This window comes from Rattus norvegicus, chromosome 1, assembly GCF_021556685.1.
Source record: "Rattus norvegicus strain SHRSP/BbbUtx chromosome 1, alternate assembly SHRSP_T2T, whole genome shotgun sequence".
Taxonomy (NCBI): domain Eukaryota; kingdom Metazoa; phylum Chordata; class Mammalia; order Rodentia; family Muridae; genus Rattus; species Rattus norvegicus.
In genome coordinates, this window is record NC_141534.1 from 130,504,251 (window position 1) to 130,528,997 (window position 24,747).

At 43.5% G+C, this 24,747-nt stretch overlaps 2 protein-coding genes across 5 annotated transcripts in view; both read right to left on the reverse strand.

Moving 5' to 3' along the window:
- Window positions 1-5,568, reverse strand: part of Fan1 (FANCD2 and FANCI associated nuclease 1) — a 28,515-nt gene extending 22,947 nt beyond the window's left edge. For all 4 annotated transcript variants that reach the window (XM_087563858.1, XM_087563853.1, NM_001438031.1 and 1 more), the window contains 4 exon segments: window positions 5,420-5,568; window positions 3,763-5,239; window positions 2,990-3,130; window positions 1,015-1,216 (listed from right to left, as the gene is read on the reverse strand). In XM_087563858.1, the coding sequence (XP_087419984.1) occupies window positions 1,015-1,216; window positions 2,990-3,130; window positions 3,763-5,005 (1,586 nt within the window). In that variant the 5' untranslated portion in view covers window positions 5,006-5,239; window positions 5,420-5,568.
- Window positions 5,569-8,729: 3,161 nt separating this feature from the next.
- Mphosph10 (M-phase phosphoprotein 10) lies at window positions 8,730-24,636 on the reverse strand. The gene is given in 11 exon segments (NM_001106340.1): window positions 8,730-8,995; window positions 9,357-9,584; window positions 11,031-11,138; window positions 13,382-13,492; window positions 15,297-15,434; window positions 16,802-16,869; window positions 18,259-18,400; window positions 20,047-20,212; window positions 21,488-21,633; window positions 22,048-22,732; window positions 24,504-24,636. Coding segments are annotated over 11 exon segments (2,031 nt in total). The 5' UTR covers window positions 24,593-24,636; the 3' UTR covers window positions 8,730-8,845.
- Window positions 24,637-24,747: the final 111 nt, after the last annotated feature.

Here is a 24,747-nt window from a genome sequence, read left to right on the forward strand (position 1 = left end):
TTAACCTAGCCTTTTCAGAGCTCAGAGACTTACTTAGAGACATGGCAAAAAAATAAATGTTTACCTCCAAATGGTTTTACTCAGTAATGGTGCTTTCTCCCCTAGCCACACATTATGTAGAGTTTACCATGGGCATGAACACTCATAACACCAGGGAAAACTCATAAAAGAACTTACTGCCTCTGATATTTGCAATTCTCATTTATTGATCTGAATGGCCATCTGAAGACTAGGAACCCCTGGGATTGGTTCTCAGCACCATAAACAACAGACCCTTTCCCTTGAGGCACTCACTTACCTTCTCATGGTGTCCATTACTATAATACCAAAATCGACTCAGAGAATTCTAAGACCCAAGCTCCCCAGCAGCCTCTACGATAGGCCTTCTTAAAAAAAAAAGTGCATGTATTTCTCTATTTGTGGGTATGTGCACACACGTGTGTGGACACACACATGCCACACATGTGTAGAGGTCAAAGTTGGTCCTCCCCTTCTACCGCACGGGTCCTAGGGATCAAAGTTAGGTTCTTAGAGACGGCTCTTTTATCTGATAAAGACTTAATACTTTTCTAGGTAAATACACTTTTTTTTTTCTGGTACTAGGGATTGGATCTGGCTGGGGTCTTGCACACACTAGTCAAGTGCTTGACCACTGGGCTATACTAATTACAGATGAGTTATTAAACTGGAGTCATCTATAATATATGAAATATAGAAGTATCTCATTTTATCCTCTGCTGCTCTGGAATAATGGACCCCATGCTAACTCCACAGGTTTTTATGGCCTTCCCTAAAGTGGACCCCTGCAGTGTACTGATTTTTTTTTCCTTGCTTCTAGAAGTCAGCACAGTCTTACACAGGGTTTTGGAGAAAGCACTGATAAAGCACTGAGGACAGGAGAGTGAAGACTTCCCATTGTCAATCCCAACACAGCTGCCACAATCAGCCACAGTCTGAAAGTTACGTTCTCTAGGCTATCGAGTTAATGTGCTTATCGGTACAATGAACACAGACCTCTTTAAAATCACCGCTCTGATTCCAGGCTGAGTCTTGCCCCAAGTGTAGACTGAGCGCTGTCTGGCCAGTTTGAGGAAGGCGTCTACCAGCTGCTGCTTCTGCCCACCGGGACTCACCAAGTGGAAGGTTTTGGCCAGGGCTTTCAGCTCAGGAGCAGAAAGGAGTTCAAGTACATCAGAGAGTTCTTGCAACTCAGATTCTGCAACAGTTAACGACAACCGAAGGCAAGTTAAAAGTAGTTTCATAGGATTTACTATTACCTAGCATTATTTACTCGGGGTAGGAATAGAATTCGCTAGATGCAAATAAAAAGAAACTTTACTATAGAAATTGTAGTAAGTTTTCCGAAAGGATGCAGCTCGTCAAGTGTTCATCAAACTCTTTCCATTGAAGACTATAGTCAGCAGCAGGGTGGTGGTGGCTCATGCCTTTAATCCCAACACTCAGGAGGAAGAGGCAGGTGGATCTCGGAGCTGGAGGCCAGCCTGGTTTGGAGTCAGTTCCAGAACAGTGAGGGCTACACAAAGAAACCCTGCCTCAACAAAAAACAAACCAACCAACCCTACTACAGACAACAGACTATGAACAAAGCTCACTGGGATACATTTTCCATCTTCCTTATCTGTATCTACGTGAGGGGTCTCTCCAAAGTAGCTCACAGGGTGAAGTGGCCCTCAGTTCTCCTCCACTCCGCCCTCTGCCTATCAGATGATGCAGAATGGGGAGCCTTACACGGGCTCAGTCCTCCAGCATCCTGCTGTGGTGCACCCTAGATACCAAACTAGGGTGAGTGCATTGGGCTAAAGCAGACCCGGCCGTGTGTCACTGCGGTAAGCCAGGTCCTTGACCAAAGGGAGTTCATCTCCTACCACATAATTACTCATGCCAGGCAGTAAAAGGTGATAAAGAAAAACAGAGCTAGGCACTGGAGAGATGGCTCAATAGTTAGGGGCATGTGCTGTTCTCCCGGAGGACCCAGAATCGGTTCCCAGCAGCACAGTGGTCTAATTCCAGCTGCCAGTGACCTGATGCCTCTCACCTGTACTGTCCTGTCAAGCACACACTCAAATGAAGACAAACACAGCTACACAGCGACGCGTAAGTAAAAACAAGCCTTTTTCTTTTTTCTTTCTTTCTTTTTTTTTTTTTTAAAAGGAAAAACAAATTGTTTGAGGCCAACCAAGCCTGCCAGGGAGGGTGGCTACTTTACACACTGCCGTCTTCTGACGATCAAATGTAATGTGGTTACATTATACGCACTGTCCCATGCAGAAAAGAAAGTCCACCGTTCTGCAATAGGAACGCATTCACCATGACAAAGACCACAGAGGGCCGCACTGTGGCAGCAAGAGGCAGAGGCTCAGTCATGAAGCATCCACGGTGAACCATCAGGGCCCTGGCTTTGTTCAGGTCTAGAGGAAAGTCCCCAGAAGCAGTCAAAGGGAGTGGCCCTCTGTCAGACATGTTAATCTATATGCACTGCATCTTACAAGTCAGGAGCATGCAAAGATCAGCTTCCATGGAGGAATGAAAAGTACCTCGGACCACTCAAGCCAGGCAGCTGCCACACCTCTACCTGTTCACCCAGCATGCTCTGCCCGTACCCCATCCAACCCTACTTGGCAATCACCCCAACATCTTGAGTCACATGATAACCCGTTGTCCTAAGTTAACAGCATCCAGATCTTTTGTAAAGCAGTCGCTATTTAGTAGACACTAACCAGGAGGTGCCACACCAACAGTCCCTTAGTCCACTGGAAGTGAACCTGTTTTTTGAGACAGGATTTCTCTGTGCCACCCTGGCTGTCCTGAGACTCACTCTATAGACCAGGGATCTACAGACCTTGAACTCAGAGATCCAGCAGCCTCTGCCTTTGAGTGCTGGGATTAAAGGCATGTGCCATCATCCTGCCCTGAAAGCCATTTCTTAAATCCCATTTCCCTCTCAGGTCCTCCCTCTAACCGGTTGTACCTGTCTGTAGAAAGCCTAAGTTCTTCAATTCTTCAACCACAGGGGTTAAGTCCGAGGCAATCTCTTCATACTCCAGTTTACTCACTTTAATCCAGGTTAATTTACGTTGGAAGAGCCTCACATACAACTTCTGACCACTGGCTGCAATGAGGTTGAGAAAAGAAGCAAAACATTTATTAGCTTTCTTCTAACATGCAGATTTATTCTGTTTTCTTTTAGATATGAGGTAATATGTATTTTTTTTTAAAGAATTATTTATTTCTATGCAAGCGAGTACACTGTTGCTGTCCTCAGACACACCAGAGGAGGGCCTATGATCCATTACAGATGGCTGTGAGCCACCATGTAACCGGTTGCTGGGAACTGACCTCTGGAAGAGCAGTCAGTGCTCTTAATCACTGAGCCATTTCTCCAGCTCCCAGTAAATATGAATTATTAGAAATATACACATTGGCCAGCTGGTGGGCAAAGACAGCTGGAGCTCTTAGTTTGAGGGCCAGCCTGGTCTACAGAGTGAGTTCCAGGACAGCCAGGTCTATACAGAGAAATCATGTCTAGACACAAAAGGAAAAGAAAGGAAAGCTACTGCCATTATAACTGAAGTACTGCTTGCATAGCAGACATCACCAGGCACAAGAATTCGTTTTTAACAGGCCTATCCTTGCCACGACACAGAGCCTGTCCACAATACTCCTACCACTAGTGACGCCTCACGGTCATTAGACTACTGCCCTTTGCATCGCACACAAATCAGGTAAGAAAGCTGAAGATACCTGACAGCTGGTAAAACTTAGCTATAACGCCCTTCTCCTGGTCATCGAAGAGCTTCATGTCCTCTTCGTTCTCAAGGATGGCCTGCAGAACCACCAGGAAGCTCCTCAGGTAGTACGGGTGACTCGGTTGGGGTTGAGCTGTCACACTGGGAACACAACTGGCGCCCTGCTCCAGAGGACTGCAAGCCCTTTGTCTCTTTAAGGCACTGCCAGCTTCCCTAAGCTCTGGGTTGTTACTCCATGTAGATGCGTCATCGTCGTCGTTGTCAGCAGGACTGTTTGATTCCGCCCCCCCTGACACCAGCGTTCCCACCTCAGCATCAACAGTCATTTGTACTTCTTCATGGCTGCATGCCGCAAGCTGTTCATCAACCCCTACACCTACCCTTCCAGCACCTTCTTGTTCGAGAGCATCTCCCGAAGAGGAATCCGTGTTATTGACAAGAGTTAAGTCTGAGGACAGTAATGTGGGGGCCTGCTCTGGGGATGCAGGCGTGAGGGCCGGCTCCCCACCGGAAGCTTTCTGACTTCCATCTCCCATCCTTTTACTGCTCTTTACCTTCTGTTCTGAAGCGGTCTCTTCCTCTAGAGGTGCACACGAGTAAATGTTTTCCTTCTGGGAACTGTTTAAAATCTCATCTTTGTTGTCCATCTCTGGACAGTTATCAACCAGGCTGGGGCCAGGTGGGGACGGAGAAGTCGGTGGGCAATGACTGGCTAGCCCCTCGTTCTTAGAGAGTGATTTTTTAGCTTTTACGTACCTTCTGGACAGTTTTGATGACAGACTTCCCAAAGACCTGATTTCCACACTCTGATTTGGAAGCTTATTTTGATTTTTGCACACCAAGGCTTTTTTAAAGTAGGGACTGGTCTGCTGTCGCACGCCCAGTTTTGAACCACAGTGGGCAGAGATTAAACGTCTCTTTGGTGGTGATAACTTCTGAGGTGTCATATCTTCTAAAGGAGTACTGGGTAAATCTGATGTAGGCACAGTTGAGTTAATTAAACCAGCCTGAGCAGGCTCATTTTGAACGATTTCACCATTGTTAGCACAAGACTCATCAAGGTGCCGGATTAAGTCATACCTGGGCACCATTTTATGACAAATTGAACATGCAAGTTTAGCAGGTGGTACACTGTTAAAATACGAAGTAATGGAATGAGATTGGCTTTTCGTAGTTTTGCCGGTAGATAAGCTTTTACGGGGTCTTTTTTGAGCAGGTGAGCTCTTTTGTGACATCATGACTATTAGAAAAAGTAGGCGACCCGAGAATAAAATCAGGTAATCTCAGGTGAAGGACCGAAATGTTTTACTTTCATTCACTTGGCTTGAATTAACAAGAAGGATCCTGCTACCTCCTCATCAGTTAATACAGCGGCCACCCTGGGTGAAGGATCCTAAAGGTTTGCTTTTACTCTCGCCGTTAACTAATAAAAGTGGATTAACATTTGATGTCGTTATTCGTTCAACTTCTCCCTACAAAATAAAATACATGAGTTAAAAATATTTTTATGCATTAACTGGATTAGGCGACAACTGGACCGTGGAATGGCAACTTCTGGAATGAGAACCCTGAACTGGATACAGTTCGGAGCGGTCCTGCAGCTCCGCGCAGGCTCGGTGTCCCTCGCTCCGGAAGGACCAAGCTGCACTTACTTTCAGGACCTTTCTAAGAACCGTTCGTCTTAAAAAGAGGACGCTGACTCGCTCAGACTCTCCGGAACTCACTGCAGCGGAACCGGCTCAGTTGCTCTCAAAGGGCCACAAGGCAGGCAGCTGCTCTGCGCAGCCCCACGAGCCGGAGCACCGAGCTACAGGCATCCCCAGCCGATCCCCGCGACTCCGCTCCAAGGCTCAGCTAGTGGAGGCCAGAGTGATCGAGCAGAGGGCAGACCAATGGAGAACTGGAGGGTGTAGATAGACTATGCAAGCAGTGACGTGATTGTACTCTACTACCTCAAGAGCTTTACAAGTAGTACACATAATAAACATAGTATGATTAATTTGACTTGATTAAGAAAGAATGACCAGGAGTTGGGGATTTAGCTCAGTGGTAGAGCGCTTGCCTAGCAAGCACAAGGCCCTGGGTTCCGTCCCCAGCTCCGGAAAAAAAGAAAAAAGAAGAAGAAAAAAGAAAGAAAAGAAAGAAAGGAAAGAAAAGAAAGAAGGAAAGAAAGAAAGAAAGAAAGAAAGAAAGAAAGAAAGAAAGAAAGAAAGAAAGAAAGAAAGAAAGAAAGACCAGAAAAAGTTAGAGAAACAAAGAGAAAATAATAGAAAAACCAAATAAAATCAGGTCAATAATGACATTAAATGGTCACTGATTAATGTATGTTAAAGGTAAAAACTAATTGTATTGGACTTAAAATGTAGTTCCTAACAAGGTGTCCATACAAGAGTCTGATATAGCAAATTGCTAAATTTTCCACAAAAATACAAATTCTTAGGACTATGAATAATCAAATCACTACTAAAACTAACACCTTTAAGTGTAGGGAGACCATAGGATTACTCAAAACTTTATTCAGAGGAAAAGGATAAATCCTATTTTGAATAAAACTTGGGAAAGTGGCTGGGTGTGGTGTTACACACCTTTAATGCCAGCACTTGGGTGGCAGGCCAGCCTGGTCTAGGTAGGTGTCCTGGGGCTGCATAGTATGACTCTTTCAAAAACACATACCAACTTGGGGAAATTTTAAAATGTCCTATTAGTGGTGCCATAGTCAGAAAATGTCCCCCAAACTCATGTGTTAAAACCTAATGGCTAGAGAGAAATGGCGCAGCAGGTTAAGCCTGATAACCTGAATTTGAGCCCCAGGATTCATATGGTAGGCGAGAACCAACTCCTAAAAGTTGTCCTCTTACCTCCAGACCTGTGCTGAAGCATGAGGACAGAGCCCTTCAGAGAACGGATACAATTAGCACCATTGTAAAAAGGGATGGGGATAGGGACTAGAGATGGCTCAGAGGTTACCAGTACTTACTGCTCTGGCAGAAGACCCGGGTCCAGCACAAGCAGCTAGATCAGTTGGCTCACAACTACCTGCAACTTCAGGTCCAGGGGGCCAGGGCACATGCCTATATGCAGGCCCTCACACGTACACATCAAGGCTGGGCAGAGTCCTGCCCTTCTACCTGACCAAACAAGGATGAAGCAACAAAATGCCATTTTGTTCCCAACATTGCCCTCACCAGACACCACATTCTTTAAACTATTAACTGTAACAGTTAACTATAATTATAACTAAACTGTTAACTCAGTTCATTGTAGCAACATTGTAGACTCAGAGAATCAGTGTTTAATCCCACAGACCTTGTTCTATCTGCTTACAGCCATGTTCAGCCTTAATAAAGAACTCCAAATAGGATGGATCTTCATCCTTGGGTTTGGCCTCTGCCGATAAAAGACAAGGGCCTTTCCAATTGTTCTTAACTTTAGTCTCGTTTTCTAACCATCTGGAATAAAGCTGGTTATTTTCCTATCAAGTCATGACATTATCGATCAAAGGCATTTAGTGTTGGGGTGGGGAGGTGGTTACAGGAATCTGAAGACTGTCAGTCTGCATTCAAAGCTGTACTGAGCCTGTTGCCTCTGGATTCCCTTCTAGACCTCATCTGTCTGCTCCGTATCTTACTGTAAACTGCAGTGTCTCCCTTTGTTCAGGTGTTAAGATTTTCCAAAGGGGAAATGTTGGCATATCTGTTTTTTTGGTTCTTATAGCTCTACCTCCCTTCCATCTCTTATTCCACTCTCATCCCTTCCAACTCCCTAACACTAGGGAGGAGAGAAGAATGTCAGAGGGGAAAGGAGGCATAGACCTCTATAGGCTACTTCCTGCTGCTTAGGGTCACTGGAATCTGTGGGGCAAGTCCATGCTTCATTGTGAGAATAGCCAGCAGTCTAGCAACCCAGCAATAACAGATGCAACAGTAGCAGGGGCAGCAGCACGGGGAGAAGCAGCCACAGGCTCTCTCAGGGCTCTGGCATTTAGCCCCTCTCCAGAGTCCCAGAAGTAAACTATCTGCAACTGGCAAAAATCACTTCAGACCCCAGCATGAAACAATAATACGTCACGGCTGTGCACAAACTGAAGCAGCCCCATGTCCCACACTGGGACTAAGACAAAAACACATTCATATAACATAACTGGATTCTTAAAGAAACCAAAACTCTCACTACAGGGAAAAGCTGAAAGCCACACACATGAAAGTGCTGTTTCATGAAATAAGACACAATACCTGGAGAAGAAAAGAACTCGAAAGACTGCATTGTTGATTGTGAGCAAAGCAGCTGCTCTGGGAGCTTCTCATAGCAGGAAAGTAGTGAGAAAGTGGAATCAGCTCAGACAGCACTAATGCAGGAAGAGGGTATGGAAGCTCAGATCTGTGAGACACCCCCAGAAACCCAGAAGGGCTATTATTTGGTTTTTGTTCATTTAGGGTCTAATGTGATCCAAGCTGGTGTCTAACTCACTATGGAGCTAAGGAAAATCCTGAATTTCTGATCCTCCAGCCTCCATCTTCTGAGTGGCTAGATTATGGGTTTGTGCCACCCCTGGTCCCAGAAAGGCATTCCAATTAAGTTTGCCACAGCACTGTGAAGTCTCAAATAGTTCCTATGAAGCAAATGTGGACCACTTTTGTCAACTTAAAACAAGGCAGGATCATCTGGGGAAAAAAGAACCTCAACTAAGAAATGCCTCTAAAGACTCCCATAGGGAAGTCTGTGGGACATTTCCTGGGCTAATGATTTATCAAGGGAGAACCTGGCCCACTGTGGGTGGTACAACCCCTTAGGAAGTAGTGCTGTGTTACATGTGTAATCTGGAAAAGCCAGAGAGAACAAGCCTGTACGTAAACTGTTTCTCCACAGCCTTTGATTCAGTTCCCTCCTCCAAGTTCCTGTCTTGAATTCCCTCAGTGACAGACTGTAAGCTGTAAGAGGAAATAAGCCCTTTCCCGCACAAGTGGCTTTGGTGATGGTCTTTATTAAAACAACATGAAGCAAACTAAGGTCTCAGGAATTTTATTACAAAACAGAATAAAGAGAGAAACTTACAGATTTATACAATAATTTTAAATATGTTACAGCTTTAATTTATGAACAGAAATGTCCTGTTTTTTCTTCTTTATCTTTCCAGGTTGCTTTGCATCATTAATCTGCATTTTTACTTGATCTTGCAATTTAGAAAAGAATGCCTGAGATGACTTTAAGGGCTTATCTTTTCGTTCATCCTGCAGTTAAAACAAAACAGATGTTACAAAATGTGGTTTTATGAGAAAATCCAAAGTCTAACAGTACATTATGATTACAACAATGAATAAATGTATAAACATGAAAAGCCACTCCAATCAGCTACCTTAACAAATATTTTCCATTGTTATAGCACCTTGTATCTTAAGGGAAGAACAGAAAGAAGAAAACTTGCTGCCAGGCCTATATTCGTAAAGGTCTCTAGAAAGGCTACAGGATGCTGAGGCCACTCTTGAGTAGTATGTCTCTAGAAGGCCGAGGTAGCTCTGACGCCCTAATTGAGAAACAGCCCAGTGCCCGCCCTGCATCCTCCCTTTCCCCCTCAGGCCTCTCCTTACTTACCTTTAACAAGGACACTTTGCCTGTTTTGGTCAACTGTTTGAGCTTCTCGGAAGCTGCTGCCCTGCTGGACTTAGAATGATCTGGGTTGCTCTTTTCAAGCAATTTTCTCCGCTTCTCCTTCTCCTTTATTTTCAAACGCTTCTGATATTTCTTTTTCCTCCGTTCTCGTTTCTTGTCTGTAGCTGTTTTCTCAGCAGCTGTTTTTAGATCTCCAGCTTTATTTTTCTCCTATTAAAAGTAAATAAATAAATAAATAAACAAACAAACAAACACCCTAACCCTTGTGATAGCTATTCTTGATTGTCAACTTGTCTATACCTGGAATAAAGTCTATCGTCTGCTGAGGGATGAAAAGCACACAATGGCCAATGGCTGAGTGTCCATGGCAGTGTGTGAGGATACAGAGTGAGCCTTGTCTGGTTCCAGTGAGCTCTGGTAACTTTTAAAGCTTACACTATATTCTTTGCCAGAACTGACTCTGAGTAAGCGTTCAGCTCTAAATGAACTCACAAAGGAAAAAGAGCTAAGCTCTCAATCCCCCAGCACTGGTCAACATGGGTCGCAGGACATGTCCGATTCAGCCTTGGCTCTAAGCTGTGAATGACAGGCTCTGGGTTTGGATCACTACCTCCCAGATATCAAGAAAGAGAGAAAGCAGAGAATCCTGTATCCAGTGAAGACAGACTTCCTCATTTCTCCTGAGCTGTCAGCTCATCATACCGGGTTATCACTGGCCTAAGATGGCGGAGGTTCTGACAGAAATGGTAGCTATACATGTAACAACACGAGTGAGACAGACAGAGAGACTCTGGTGCTACCCCAACAGAGCACATAAGGGCCTGCCTGAAGCCACTGTTTCTGTAAGGAAAGAATTTCCATGTTCACGAGTCAGAGAATGCCAGCACCTGGTTATCCAATGTGTTCCAGTGTCCAAATGGTCTACTGGAGTCTAGATTACAGCACTCACTAGGCTTACACTGCAGTTCATGATTATTACGGTCAAAACCAACATGGGATAGCTAATACTAAAGCATTACTGGTCTTCACAAGACTGAAACAGGCACTTTAAAACATTTTCTTTTTTTTAATTGAGTATTTTTAGTTACATCTCAAATGTTATTCCTTTCCCAGTTTCCCAGCCATATGCCCCTTAGCCCATCCCCCTCCCCAAACATTTTTAATAATCTTCCTATCTGTAACTTTGACTGATGCTTGAGTATATAGATTGATTTTTAAGTATTGTATAATCATTTGGCTCACTATATAGGCATCCAGTCAGAAAATCAATCCCAGGCCCCTGCAGATACTCCAAGTTACTACATGCTCAAGTCTTGTATATAAATCATTTATATCACCTGCATTCACGCTTCCATACACTTCAAATTGTGCATAGATTACATGAAGTCCTAGGACAATGGAACCACTACACACAAACAACTGATAAAAAATTCTGCACATGATCAATTCGGATTCAACTTTCTTTGCTGAATATTTTCAAAGTGCAGTTAGTTGAACCCATCGATGTACAACTCGGCTATAGGAGTATGGGGGGGAATATACATAGAAATTACAGAGATCTAAACCTCAAGGGAAGTCACATTAAATAAATGCGCATCTGGCTGCAATGAACTTACTTGGAGGGAGTCACTAAACATTCCCACACTGCCTTTTTACCTTGATTTCCTCTGGGGCCAGGAGGGCTGCATCACTGACACTCACTGGGGCCACTTCCTCCATGGTTATAGCTGGCAGATTCGACACAACTTTAATTTCAGGAACAGGCTAAAAAAGAGATAAGGCATTTAGTGGGGAGAAGAAGTGGGGCAAGCATTGGCCACAAACTTTTTTTTTTTGTTTTTGTTTTTTTTTTTTCAGAGTTGGGGACCGAACCCAGGGCCTTGCGCTTGCTAGGCAAGTGCTCTACCACTGAGCTAAATCTCCAACCTCACAAACTTTTTTTTATAGAGTTGACTTCTTCTGCACATGTTAGGGTTGCTGGCTTGGTGTTTTTTTTTTTTTTTTTTTTTGGGAGGGGGGAGGGTGAGGAGGGACAGGAATGTCCCTGATCACTGACTCCTTCACCTGCTCTCAGGATGCTTTCCTCCTGCTGGGTTGCCTCGCCCAGCCTTATGTGAGGATCTGTAACTACTTTTATTCCATCTAGTGCTGTGTTGGGCTGAGATCCCTGGGATCAGGGAGATGGGAAAGGAGGTGGATCTCGGGGCGAGCGAGGGGAGGTGGGTGGTAAACTGAGAGAAGGAGAATTTTTTTAAAATCACACACTAAAAATAAATAAATCCATCCATCCATCCATCCACCCATCCATCCATCCATCCATCACTGGGCTGACTGGAATGACCTTGACAACAGGCAACATCAAAGCCATCCCAGTAGCATTTACACCTACATATCCACACCTCTCCACCTCAGCAAAACAGTACTCCATGCCACCTATGTGGGCATTCTCAAGCAATTCCATGTACTTAATAAAACTTGGTGATTAATTATCACATGGCTTTTTGTTTTGAAACAAATCTAAGCTCTCTGCAGAGATATACAAAAAATGCTTATGAGAAAAATACAAACTATTTAAGCTACTAGAAATCTATCTTCATATATTAGCATGAAATGGTACAAAACTATTTATAAAACTAACATAATGTATATGAAGGAATGTTAATATGCTCAATCTTTCGAGAGGCTGTATATGGGTCTGTATAGCTACTGTCATTTCAAGATACCAGTGTCTAAGCCAGGCACAGAGGACATTGTTCGGGGAAATGTCATAAGAGCAGAACCACATGAGAAGAGGACAGGAGCCCAGACCCTAAGCAAGAAGAACTGTGGAATGTGAAAACAATCCCTGTCAAGCAGGCCACTGTCCAGAGATTATGAGAAATACTGTGCTCCCCTACAGTCAAAAACAAATAGGGAGGAAATCTCAAAATACAATACAACATGGCAGCTGGTGAACAGTTCATGTCTGCAGAGACAGTGTGTAAACTATGGACACACATATGAAAACGAAAATATTAAAAGACCTGTAACAGCCAGGTGCATTCCTAGATTCAAGTGTGAAACATTGACAATCCTTTAGACCTTGGCAAAGCAGGGGCTGCGGAAATGGTCAGGGATCAGGTGACTGGTATGAAAGCAAGTTGACCTGAATTCAAATCACCAGTCTCCATGTAAAATATGCGCACAGGCTTGCTAAGTCCATCGCTGGTGAAGAGGACATAGGCAGAACCTGGGAGCTCACTGACAAGTTAGTCTATCTGAACAATGACCTTCTAATTCTGTGGAGAGGTCTTGTCTTAGAAATAGGTTGGAGAGCAATAGAGGAAGACACCTGATGCTTCCCTCTGGCCTCTGCATGCTTGCATCTAGACTAGTCCTTAGTTCATAACAGTCAAGAGGACAGCAATGGGCAACCTGTGAGCAAGCACCAACATGATGGTTCAAGCCCGTCTCAGGGAACTACAGACAGCTGCAAGTAGATGGGCTTCCAAGGAGTCAGCAGAATCTCAGCCAGCCCAGGAAAGGCTCAGGCTGGAAAGGAGACTGAGAGGTCTGGGACTGGCTGGAGCACATTAGGCAGTGCAGAACACAAGAGCCCAGTGCTAGTTCTGCCCCTCCCACATTCAGTGTGCTCATCTGCTAAAGGGATAGTTAGACAGTGAGTGTTTGGGCAGTGAAAGTGACGTAAGCCCAGGACCTAATACGACTTGCAGAGGCCACCAATCAATGTGAGGGAGACACCATCACACAATTAAGCACAACTGAGGGCCAGGAGAGGAGGAATCAGTGAGGCTCAGGGCTAAAGGTGACCAGGGGCCTGCTGGAGAGCAGGCTGCAGCAGGATGGAAGGCAGAATTAACCCAGGAACAAAGTGACCGTCCCTTACAGAAGCCCTGTTGTAACTTGCAGCTGTGTGTCCTGACACCAACTGAGAAGAAGCTCTCCAGAGCTCAGAGCTGTTCAGTTCACACGTGCTACTTTTTCTACCACACTGTAAATTCACATACCGGTTTGGGGATGAAGTGGAAGTTTGACAGGGCATCCAGTTTTAGGAAGAGAGAATCCATCATCTTCTGAATTTCTACATGCTCTGGATTGTCTTCTTCTTCAGCTTTTTGCTAAATGAGCAAGGCCAACGTTAGATGAAGTAGCTTAACTGTACCACAGAAAAAACAGTACAGACAGTGAAGGTGCCCCAGTTTCTCAGAACCACAGCTTTACCGCCCAGCAACTCTAGCCATCCCGGTGGCGCACGCCTTTAATCTCTGCACTCAAGAGGCAGAGGCAGGCAGATCTCTGTGAGTTTGGGGTCACACAGGGCTACAATGAGATCTTGTCTCAAACAAAATAAAAAGCAAAAACAATGGTTTTGTGGGATGATGGTACAGTAATTCCCAACACTCAGGAGACGGAGGCCAGAGTACTACAAGTTCAAGATCAGCTTGGGTTACATAGTGTTACCTTGTTTGTAAAAGGTAGGAGAGAAGAAGAAATGTCCCAAAAGTAAAGTTGCAGGTATAAGCACTATGATGGTGCCAGTGCCTACCAAAGACCACAAGGGTGCACATTAGTACCCATTACCTCTGAAATTTAGAACAAACAGTACAATGCCGATGGCATTTCCCAACAAAAGGTAAGCTAATCAAAGTAGGACCAAAGTTTAAGGGCTATTAATGGATGTTGGTGAGGATGAAGAAATTGGATTCCTGGGAATTATTGGTAGCAAAGTGAAACGATGTAGCCATAGCGGCAGCAAGCTTAGCAGGTCACGGAAGGTTAGACTTAGCATTTCCCTCCTAGATATGGATCCAAGGAAACTAAAGCAGATACACGCATGCACGCACACGTGCACATACACTTAAGAGTGGGACTTCCTATACCCAGAAGGTGAGAACAGTCCACATGTTCAGCTGGAAAGTGGATCAAGAAACTGTGGCCCATGTATAAATGGAACACTATCCAGCAATAAAGTAGAAATGAAGCGCTCATATATGCTGCCCAACATAAAGACATAATGCTAAATAAAAGTCACAAATTACGTGACTTCATTTACACAACAGGCAAATTCACAGAACTAGGGTGTAACAGCGGGGGGGGGGGGGGGAAGAGGAAGCAGTAGATTATTGAGCAAGGACTGGGGAGCTACAAACAGGCGGCACTTGCTTAAAACTACACTAAGTGCTTCCCAATTATTCATTTACTTATTCTTGGTTTTTCAAGACAGTCTCGCCATCACAAAATATGTTTATTTTAGTCTGAGTCCTAGCATTTCAGGAGTGTCTGACAATCTGTCTAGGTAAAATAAAATGTTTAATTTTGTGTTGTGAATGTAATTTGTTCAAGGTTTGCTCAGATTATTCACACTGATATGGAAAAGACAGTCACTTGAGTTTAGAGTCAGGCTGTTTTATTTATGTTTGCTCTTCCCCTAGCACCAAATACATACTCTGAAAGGTAAGATGGTATTTGTTTGCTTCTATTTGTCATAATTAAGATATAGTAGAGGTGCAGAAGGTGGGGAGGGGGGCACCCACATGAGTAAGAAGTGACTGGCTCTGCCTGTGGCCCAAGTCAGATAACATATGTCATTAGCACTCATTCCAATAAACCCAGGTGAGGAAATAAGTCTTCCCCAGGATATGGTCTTCTCGCCATCCAACTAGAAATTAATCTTAGAATTTAAAAAACAAGACAAACAAAAAGAGCCTATGGGAGATCATTTCATAAAGAAATAAATTACATCAATTATTTCAAATGTCAAAGCAGTTGCTGGGACGTCAGTAGTTGACTACACTCAGTGGGAACATTATGGGCTGTCTTCCCACCATCCGTGCTGGGAGACAGCTACCTGAGCGCTAGGTTAGCTCAGGACTGACTGAACACTCATCCTCCTTTAGTGTCACAACCTTGATGTCACCTTACCTGGTTGAGTTTGATATATTCCTGCTCATAAATCTCAGCAAGACTTAGCTTGCTCTTCTCATGGTCTAACGTCAAACGCTTCTTATATTCATATGCATCCTCCTTAGGTTTCTCTTTCCGTTCTACATCATCCCAAGCCTGAAATGCAAATAAGTTAATAGAATTAAAGATCTATTTCTATGCTCAGCAAGAATTATAGCAAAGAAATTAATTTTTAACCTCAAAAGTGATTATATGGGGCTGGGGCTACCGCTCAGGTGGTAGAATGCTTGTCTTGCCTGCATGAAACCTTGGGTTCAGTCCCTAGCCCCACAAAACTGGGGCACAGTAGTCCATGCCTGCAATACCAGCACCTGAAAGGTTCAGGCAGGAGGGCCAGAACCCCCAGGTTGTTTAGTGAGTTCCAGGTCATTCTGGAGTATATGAGACCCTATCTCAACAACAACAACAACAGCAGCAATAACAACGACTGCTAGATGTAATGGCCATGCCTTTAATCCCAGGGCTTGAGGGGCAGAGGTAGGTACATCTTTGGATTCTAAACAAGCCCAGTCTACACAGTATTTCAGGCCAGCCAGTCTCAAAAAAACAAGTGTTTTTTTTTTCAAGTCACAAGTAATAAAGCACGATGAAGAGCAAAGAGGACATTAGCTTAAGTACTCCTTCTGCTTTTGTTTTCAATCAGTTTCTCTTGTTACCAACTTTAGCCTCCTTGCCACCATTTGCTAGGAACTGAGCCAGAGCTTCGTACAGGTCTGCCAGAGCCGTACTACCAGCCCTTAGATTCATTTAGAACCACTCCACCAGCCCACCTTACTACGTGGCCAAATAACCCTAGTTTTTGTACTTCACTCCAAATTTTAAGACATTCTCACATGGTAATGGTACTGTCTTGCTCTTGCTCATCCATTTCAGACATGTTCAAGAAGCATCTCTCTCTCTGTCTCTCTCAAGATTTATTTATTTATTATATATGAGGGCACTGTAGCAGTCTTCAGACACACCAGAAGAGGGTGCCAGATCCCACTACAGATGGTTGCAAGCACCACGTGGTTGCTAGGAATTGAACTCAGGACCTCCGGAAGAGCAGTCAGTGCTCTTAACTGCTGAACCATCTCTCCAGCTCCCAGGAAGCATCTCTTACCATACTTGTCATAGAATGCCTATGTTTATTCTAAGTTTACAAAAACAGATCAAGTCCTAAAAATTCTTTCCTAGGTCATTAGCATCTGAAAAGATGGACCCTGAACTGACTACAGCAGATACTATGTCTAGATTGAAGAAGGGTCTTGGATATGTCCACAGCTGGCCAAATGCCCGAGTGTCCACCCACTCAACAAGATCAGAACAGATGGTACTGGCCACCCTTCCTACCAGGCACCCTATTCTCTTGGGTATGAGCAGACGAGAGCAGCTCTACAAACAGTGAGGGCAAACATATCCATAAAATTTAAAAAGCATCATTTCTAAAAATTGCAATTACAATTCATTCTGTTCTTACTGACCCGATCTCGTATCCTCTGTTTAATGATATCTTCTAGATGGAGGGTAGTTTCTTCTGTGATTACAGGGGCTAAAAGAAGCATAGCATGTTTGTTAGAACAACAAATTATCAGACCGAGAATTCTCAAATCCTTCTTGGACCCACAACAGAAGCAGCACCTGGGAACTTACTAAAGAAACAGATTCTCAGGCCAACCCTATACCTTCTAAATCTGACAGTGGAGAACTGCTTATAGTGTTGTTTGTAAGCCTGCACCCTGCACAGTCCACTCAACTGTTCACAGTTGAACTGTAACCCTGGCTACATCATCAAATTCTTTCTTGCAGCCATTATGGTCAAAGCTGGGAGTGGTGGTGAACGCCTTTCATCCCAGCACTTGAGGCAGAGGAAGTCAGATTTCTGAGTTCAAGGTCAGCCAGGTCTATAGAAACCCTGTTTTGAAGGGGGGGGGACACAAGAAAAATTTTCCCTCCTTACACACACACATTGTCTCCCTCCCTCCATCCCACCCTCTGTGTGTGTGTGTGTGTGTGTGTGTGTGTGTGTGTGTGTGTGTGTGTGTGTACTGAGAAAGTCTCCCACAGCCCAGGCTGGCCTCAAACTAGCCAAGTAACCTGAGGATGCCTTGTACTTCTGTGGAACCCTGACATACTTGCCTCATCCTCTCAAGTACTAGGCTAGGCCACCATGTCTGGTTTCTGTGGTACATAGGTTCATATCCAGGGATTCAAGTAGTGTACCATCTGAACTCTATGGCCCACCTGAGGTTTAACAAGCTTGCTGATGTTCCTCCTAAGTTTCAGAAGCATAAAACTTCAGTGGATTGGTAAATGATGACACTTCACCCCAATGCCCTAGGACACCATTCGTAGAAGTTAAGTGCCATGATACTGGCACTTTCCTTCTGCGTGAGTGAGTGCATGTGCACACATGCATATGTTTCACAGAGGCCAAAGGTCAACACTGGGTACCTTGCTGGAATGCCTTCCACCTTACCTTGTGAGATAGGGTCTCTAACTGAACCTCTGACATGAATTCTACCAAGCTAGCTGGTCAGCAATCTCCAGCCATTCCCCATCACTGCTTCCTCCTCAGCACTAGAATCTCAGAAGCTTTTGGTGGGGGGCATCGGGGATCCCAACTGAGGTGCACACGCATGCTTGCAGAGCAAGTAATTTACCAACTGGGCCACCTCCCCAGCTCTAACAATTACTTTTTAACGGTGAAGATCATATACAATCACAAAGATGCTCAGGAGACCAAGATTGCAAACTGTTACCAACTGGTGAATTCGGTTAAACGGCACAGACTGTACTATTTTTCCAACTTTTCTGGATGTTTGCAAGCTTTTAAAACAATCAGGGAAAATAACGACCAGCACTTAAAATCTTTCTGAAACAAACTACAGAAAAGCACAAAAGTAGACATGCTGTTGTAGGAGCTCAGCAGACACCATACCCATCCTGACAGCATGGTCGAAGTGGAGAGTCTCTTCCAGCAGGCTGTTCTCTGGCCGCTTCTGCGCTGTCACTTCCCCTTGAAGCTGCCAAGGCTTTTTATCCAACAGCTCTTTTTCCAAAGATGCGATTTTCTCATTCATCTAGGAAACAAGGGAGGGGTCAATGTGAACTGCTATACTCACTAATGTACTAAGCTCCCCAGAAGCATCAGATAGGAGTTGGTGTGAAATGCTATGCTCACTAATGTACTAAGCTCCCTACAAGCATTGGGGGAAGTTTATTTGGGGACTCTGTTCTACTTAAATGATCTAAATCTTCACAAGCTACTGGTATGCTGAATTATTACAACTTCCTGAAGTAATTTTTGTCTGGAATATTAGCTTTGATGGAGACTGGCTCTTTACTCTATACCCAATTTTCTCATCTGGACTCCATAACAGACATTTTGAAAGACATTGGCAGACACAATGCAATTTGTGCAAAGATAAAATTGTTTACTCGTCCTCTGTTCACTTGTCAGGTCTCAACTCGACCTTCTGCAAATAAAGTGTTTACTTTCACCTTACCTTTTGTTTCTTTGCTACACTGACAAGTCCAAACTGGAAGTTAGGTGACAGTGGGGACTATAACAGTGGACACTTTGTCCTAGTCTTATTAAGGCAGTGTTTCTAGAATCTGGCCAATAAGCACGATGGCAGTGTTTGACCTGATACATGTGTAGTTCACTGAATTCAAAAAGGAGTAAACTGGTCAAATCTCCCTGGCAGACCTGCAGCAGACCATGTTTTACCAAAATGATCTAAATCTCTAAAATAAGGATTATGCTTGATTCCCTAATACTGACTTAAAAGCATGAGGCCCATGTGACTTTGTGGCGATGCTCTCACCAAGTTATTTTGGATTCTTGCTTCACTACTCGAGAATGAGGCTCACGACTATGTGGTTACTTATGTGCTGAGTGAAGTTTAGTTAGTCCCGTGTATAAATTCTGCTTTACTCTTTATATGTGGCTATCAACTAAACATTAATTATTTATTCCTTAGAGTTCTGTATAATTCCTCTGTGAAACCAAATATTTTTTGGGATATGGAGAGGAGTGAGTTGGGAAGACATTAAGGTAGCAACATATTATAAAGTTACTTCCTTTAGACTTTCTATCTCTTCTAGGAACAAGGTGTCAATCCTGGACTTACTTTAAATTACTTTTGAAAAATAATTCTTTAGGTAATTGTAATATTCACTTTCTGCTTGTTCTCACTTCTGTGTGATGTCACTTTAAGATGAATTCATGACAGAACCAAAGGACAAGGGCCAAACTAAAGTTGCTACAATTAGTTGCATAATATCATCGTCTGGCACTCAATAGAGAGTATCTCCTAGAGCAGCTCAAACAGGTAAGAGGGTCACAGGGTGGCCAAGCAGAACGCACACAGACAGGAAAACAGATTTTACATGGCAGGCTCCAAATGAAGGCTGCCAGCCTATCCACGTCATGGGACTCTCTCCATGTGGTATCTAAACACAGCATACAGTGCTACTATTACTATCTCTACGTTGTGAGAGAAGGTCAGCTACGGCTTGCTGCTCACTATGTAGCCCAAACTGGCCCTGAACTTGACATAATCTTCCTGACTAAGCCTTCCAAATGCTGGGTTTACAGCAATACAACATAATGCCTAGCTCAGTATACATAATCTTCAGGGAGCAAGGTCTCTGCTTTTAAAGGGTAGGTTAGTTGTTTGAGTTCCTACCATGTTAAACATACAACACCATTCCTGAGGATTACCTTCTCCTGTCTTTTTTCAAAAGAGGATTTAACTTCATCGGATTCTTGCTTTACAGCTAAGGAACTCGTATCTTCAGCCTCATCATCAGGCAAAGCAAATGTCACTCTTTTCAAGCCTTTCTGTTGACCACTATTCTCATCTTCTTCCAAGTCATTATCTTCATCCCTATAATACCAAGATGGATCAAAGGAAAATTACTACAGGGCACTAGAAACACAAAGATAAATACCCAATAATAAAGTACTTTTTAATACCTTCTGTCTGTCATTCAATAGCACTAAGTTTCTATGGAACAAAAGACATGCTTTTGTTTTTTTTTTTATTTTATTTACTGTTATTTTCCATACATTACATGTGTGGGCATAAGTGTAGCGTAGAGGTCATCATAAATGTATAGGTCAGAGAACAATTTCAGCGAGTTTAGAGGATCAAATTTTCTGATCACTTAAGGTCACAAAGCTCATACAGCAAGTCCTTTTATCTACTGAGCCATCTCACTGACCCAAAAGGAAGAGAGATCCCCCCCTCCTCCTTTTTACAGTTTAAGTATTTTTTTGAAACAGGGTCTCTCTCTCTCTATGTAGCCCTGGCTGTCTTCAAACTCGTGGTCAACTAAACTGGACTAAATCTCATAGAAACCCACCTCTGCCTTCCAAGTGCTATGACTAAAGCTGTACAATATGATTAAAGTTGTACATCATTATGGCTAAGAAAGATATTCTTTAGGTGAAATGCCTGCTATGAGGAAACAGGAAAAAAAGCTCTTATACCAAATACACAAAATGCTTACTTACAAAAATAACACTGGGAACTGGAGAGATTGCTAAGAACACTGGCTGCTCTACAAGAGGATTAATTCCCAGAAGCCACATGCTGGCTCACAACTGTCTGGTGGCTCTGTATAGAGCCCCAGGGGATTTGACACCCTATTCTAGCCTTTGCAGGCACCAAACACACATGTGGTGTGCAAATATACATGTAAACAAAACACTCACACACATAAATTTTAAATACTTTTTTAAAAAAGTAATGTTTTATTGGCAAAAAACCCATGCATGCTCCTTCTTTCTAATAGCAAGACTAGCTGGTCTATGGTAATGCACACTTTTGATCCCAGCACGCAGGAGGCAGAGGCTGTGAGTTTGGGGCCAGCCTGCTCCACAGAACCAGTTATAGGACATCCAGGGCTACACAAGAAACCTTGTCTCAGAAAAACTAATAAATAAAATAAAAAGCTGCTCCTGGTGGTGCAAATTTTATTCTTTAAATGATCTCCAATGTCCTTGAAATTCAGAGACATTTTCTAGCTGCTGATAGCACAGAACCCTCTACGAGATTTGGAAGTTACTTGGTTACGTACTTGACAACCCTGAGAAATACCTTACAGTTCTGAATGGATCACTTCTGCTTACAAACTTAAGAAGGATTTGAAATGCTCACGATTCTGACATGCTGTCTGCTGCTTCCTCAGGGAGCCCTTCCTCTTCGTCTGACCCCAGCTCGCCTTCCACACCAGTCATTTCTTCATCACTTTCAACTGGATCAAAGAAGTCCTTGTATTTCAGATTTCTGCTACTTTTATTTGACTAAAATAAAAAACCATTTTGAAGTTTAAAGATAGAAAAGTGTATAAAAATACTCATGTATATACATAGGTATATTATACACCCATACAAACTGTTTTCTAACATTACCACTACGCCAACCAAAAATAGTTGTTAGGGAAACTGGCAACTAGTTAACCACCATAGAAATCTAAGGACACCCAAAGCAAATGTAGCCCAGGCTGGTTTTGAGGAGACATCTTCTTGCCTCAGCCTCCCACTCCTGAGGCTTACTAGACTCCTGCACTACTGGCTCAGCTCTTAGTCCGATTCTTCACGTTTGCTCCTTTTTCCATACGTCACTTGGGGTCAAATAAGTTCGAGGCACATTAAATTTCTCCTTAGGAAAACATGACTTGTACTTTAAAGAAACAGTTTCTTCTCCCAAAACCTTACCTTAATCTTTTGCTTCCCAAATAGCCCTCCCTCATTTTCATCTGAATCAATGTCTTCAAAAAGGTCAATGTCTTCCTCTTCCTCCTCTTCACCATCAGGTGTTTTTTCCTCTTCTTTTTCCACTTTTTCTAAAAAGCTCTCCATTTCGGACAGTTTGAAGAACTTATCATCTACTACAGACTTTTCCCTTGGTTTTCTAGGTGGTTTGATCTGCATCTTGGTCTGCTGCTCCAACTTGCTAATATCAAAGTCAAGGTCAGAGTCCTCATCGCTGAAAGCAGGACTTTTCCTCGGGTCAGGTTTCCTTGAGCTTTTGGCTCTGTCACCCCCTTTAGGAACATGGCCACCCTCGTCTGACAGTGGTTCATCCTCCAAGTCTGTCTCCACGTTCTCCTGGTTGTCAGCCTCCACCTCTGAGGCATCCTCTTCACACTCCTCATCCTCACACTCTGGGAGAAGGCTGAGATCTTCATCCTCAACCGCCTCACTAACCGCATCCTGGAAGTACTGTAAGACTGGTTCATTCTGCAGTTCTAGTTGTTGCCAAATCTGCTCATCATCAAAACTCTTTATCTCAAGTTTCTGCAAAGGACTTCCGGAGATCCGGCCATGCTCTAATATTTTATTAAAATCATACAGAACTTTTGTTAATGAAGTGAGGTTTGATGCTAGTCCATTTTGAATCCTATTAGGAAAGGAGATTAAGTGAGATGAATTATACACAATAACATCAAGCATTCTTAAATAAAAGAAGAAATAAAAGCCGTAACTTATTTACAAATTAAAATGTAAATGGACATCAGTTTTAAGTACAGATTCCTGTTCCCAACAGTATCTTGCTGATGAGTCCGACCGCAGTTATCTGATTTTGCTCTGTATATTAAAGGCTGGATCACTACTCCTCTGAAGTCAGCCTTAAATCCTCAAACCTGCATTACACACATTCTGCAATTATTAGTCATTTGGCAAGTGATTGCCACTTGGCTTTAAGTTTGAGGAAAATTCTCTAAGGATATGATAACCGAAATGGGATCTACAAATTGAGGCCTACAGAAAAAACAGAGTGTCTAGTACAGATGTGGAAACACATATTCTGGTTATAAGAAATATTTAGAAGCAGAGAGATGAGTTCAGACAATGCGAAGAACAGAAAGACCAAGACAGCTGTAGTGTGGCTGAGGAAGCACAGTGGGTGGCTGAGGTTATAGAAACTGGGTTCTGAGATAGGAATTTGTCACTTAAAAGTGTAATATGTGATGATGATTTACAATTTGGAGAGAGAAAGAATGTTAAAGGTTGTTAGAAAGCTGATGCAAAGGATTTTTATGTCAGAGACACGGCAGAAGTATGACAATTAGGAATCAGTGTCTAAATATATTGTAGATAGGATTCTGAGGATGCTAAAGGGTTGGAGAAAGTACGGCAAAAAGGAAAGCATCAAGGAAGTAGACTAGTTGAATCTGAATAAATGAAATGATAGAACTGCCATTTAGTGGGGCAGTAAAAGTAAGCTAAGGTAATAGAAACGGGGAAATGACTTCAGGGGAGAGGAGCATACAGGAGGGGAGGGGAGGGGAGCTCTATTTTGGACACAATGATGTGATGCTATTGCTAAAATTTTCAATATAAGTCAGAGTCATAATTTTACAGAACTTAATCAAAATGCTGTGAAGAAAGAAGTCTCTCCTAATTTGTTTTTATTCTTTCATACAAAACATTCTAATTGCAGCCTCTTCTCCCTCTCCACCTCCCCCAGATCCACACTGCTCCTCGGTTTCCCTTCAAAAAAAGTAGGCTTCAACGGAACACAAACTCTCATATCAAGGTTAGACAAGGCAACCCAGGAGGGGTAAAAGGGCCCCAAGAGTGAAAGAATCAGAAACGCCGCTATCCCACTGTTAGGAGTTCCACAAAAACCCCAAGCTAAACAACCACAACATATATGCAGAGGATCAACGCAGGCTCCGTGATAGCCAATAAAGTCTCTGTGGGGCCCTCCATAAACCCTGATTAGTTGATTAGGTGGGCCGTGTTCTTGTGGTGTCCTGGACCCCTATGCCTCCTACAGTCATTCCCCACCCCCCTTCCACAGGCTTCTCCGAGCTTCCTCTACTGCTTGGGTCTCTGCAAGCTCAGTTGTGAAAATACACTGAAAAGCAACAAGTACGTACTTTCAATAAAGCTCAATGACAGGTAAGCGATGTGTATTTGGGGGACACAAATTCAGAAAGCGTATTCCGCACGCAATACGCTTCTCTGGACGCGAATTAACTGCACTTAGTTCAATAGTGCACAACTAGGAAATCTACACTGAACCGCTTTTACTGTTAAAAAACTGAAGTTGGGATTGAGCGACCTGTACTTCACTTCCTGGCTTTCAGAAGTTGACGGATGCCGGCCCGCCTAGCACCGGTGTGATGCGGGCCGCTCTCTGCCAGAGTTGGATCTGCACTTACGTGAGGAAACACTCGGGTCGGTTGGTGGCTTTTCTGACTTCCCTCAGACACCGTTCAAGGGTCTGTCGACGAAACACGCGGGGCGCCATAGCTATACACTACGGCGCCACACGAGGGCTGGGAACCGGCCGGAAGTCGTACCGCAAACACTTGCCTTAAGCAACCTGCAGCTCAGAGCCTAAGGTTCCGCCACACACAGGTTCCGGCCCCTAGCAGCAAACGCTTCTATTGGGCATGCGTAGGG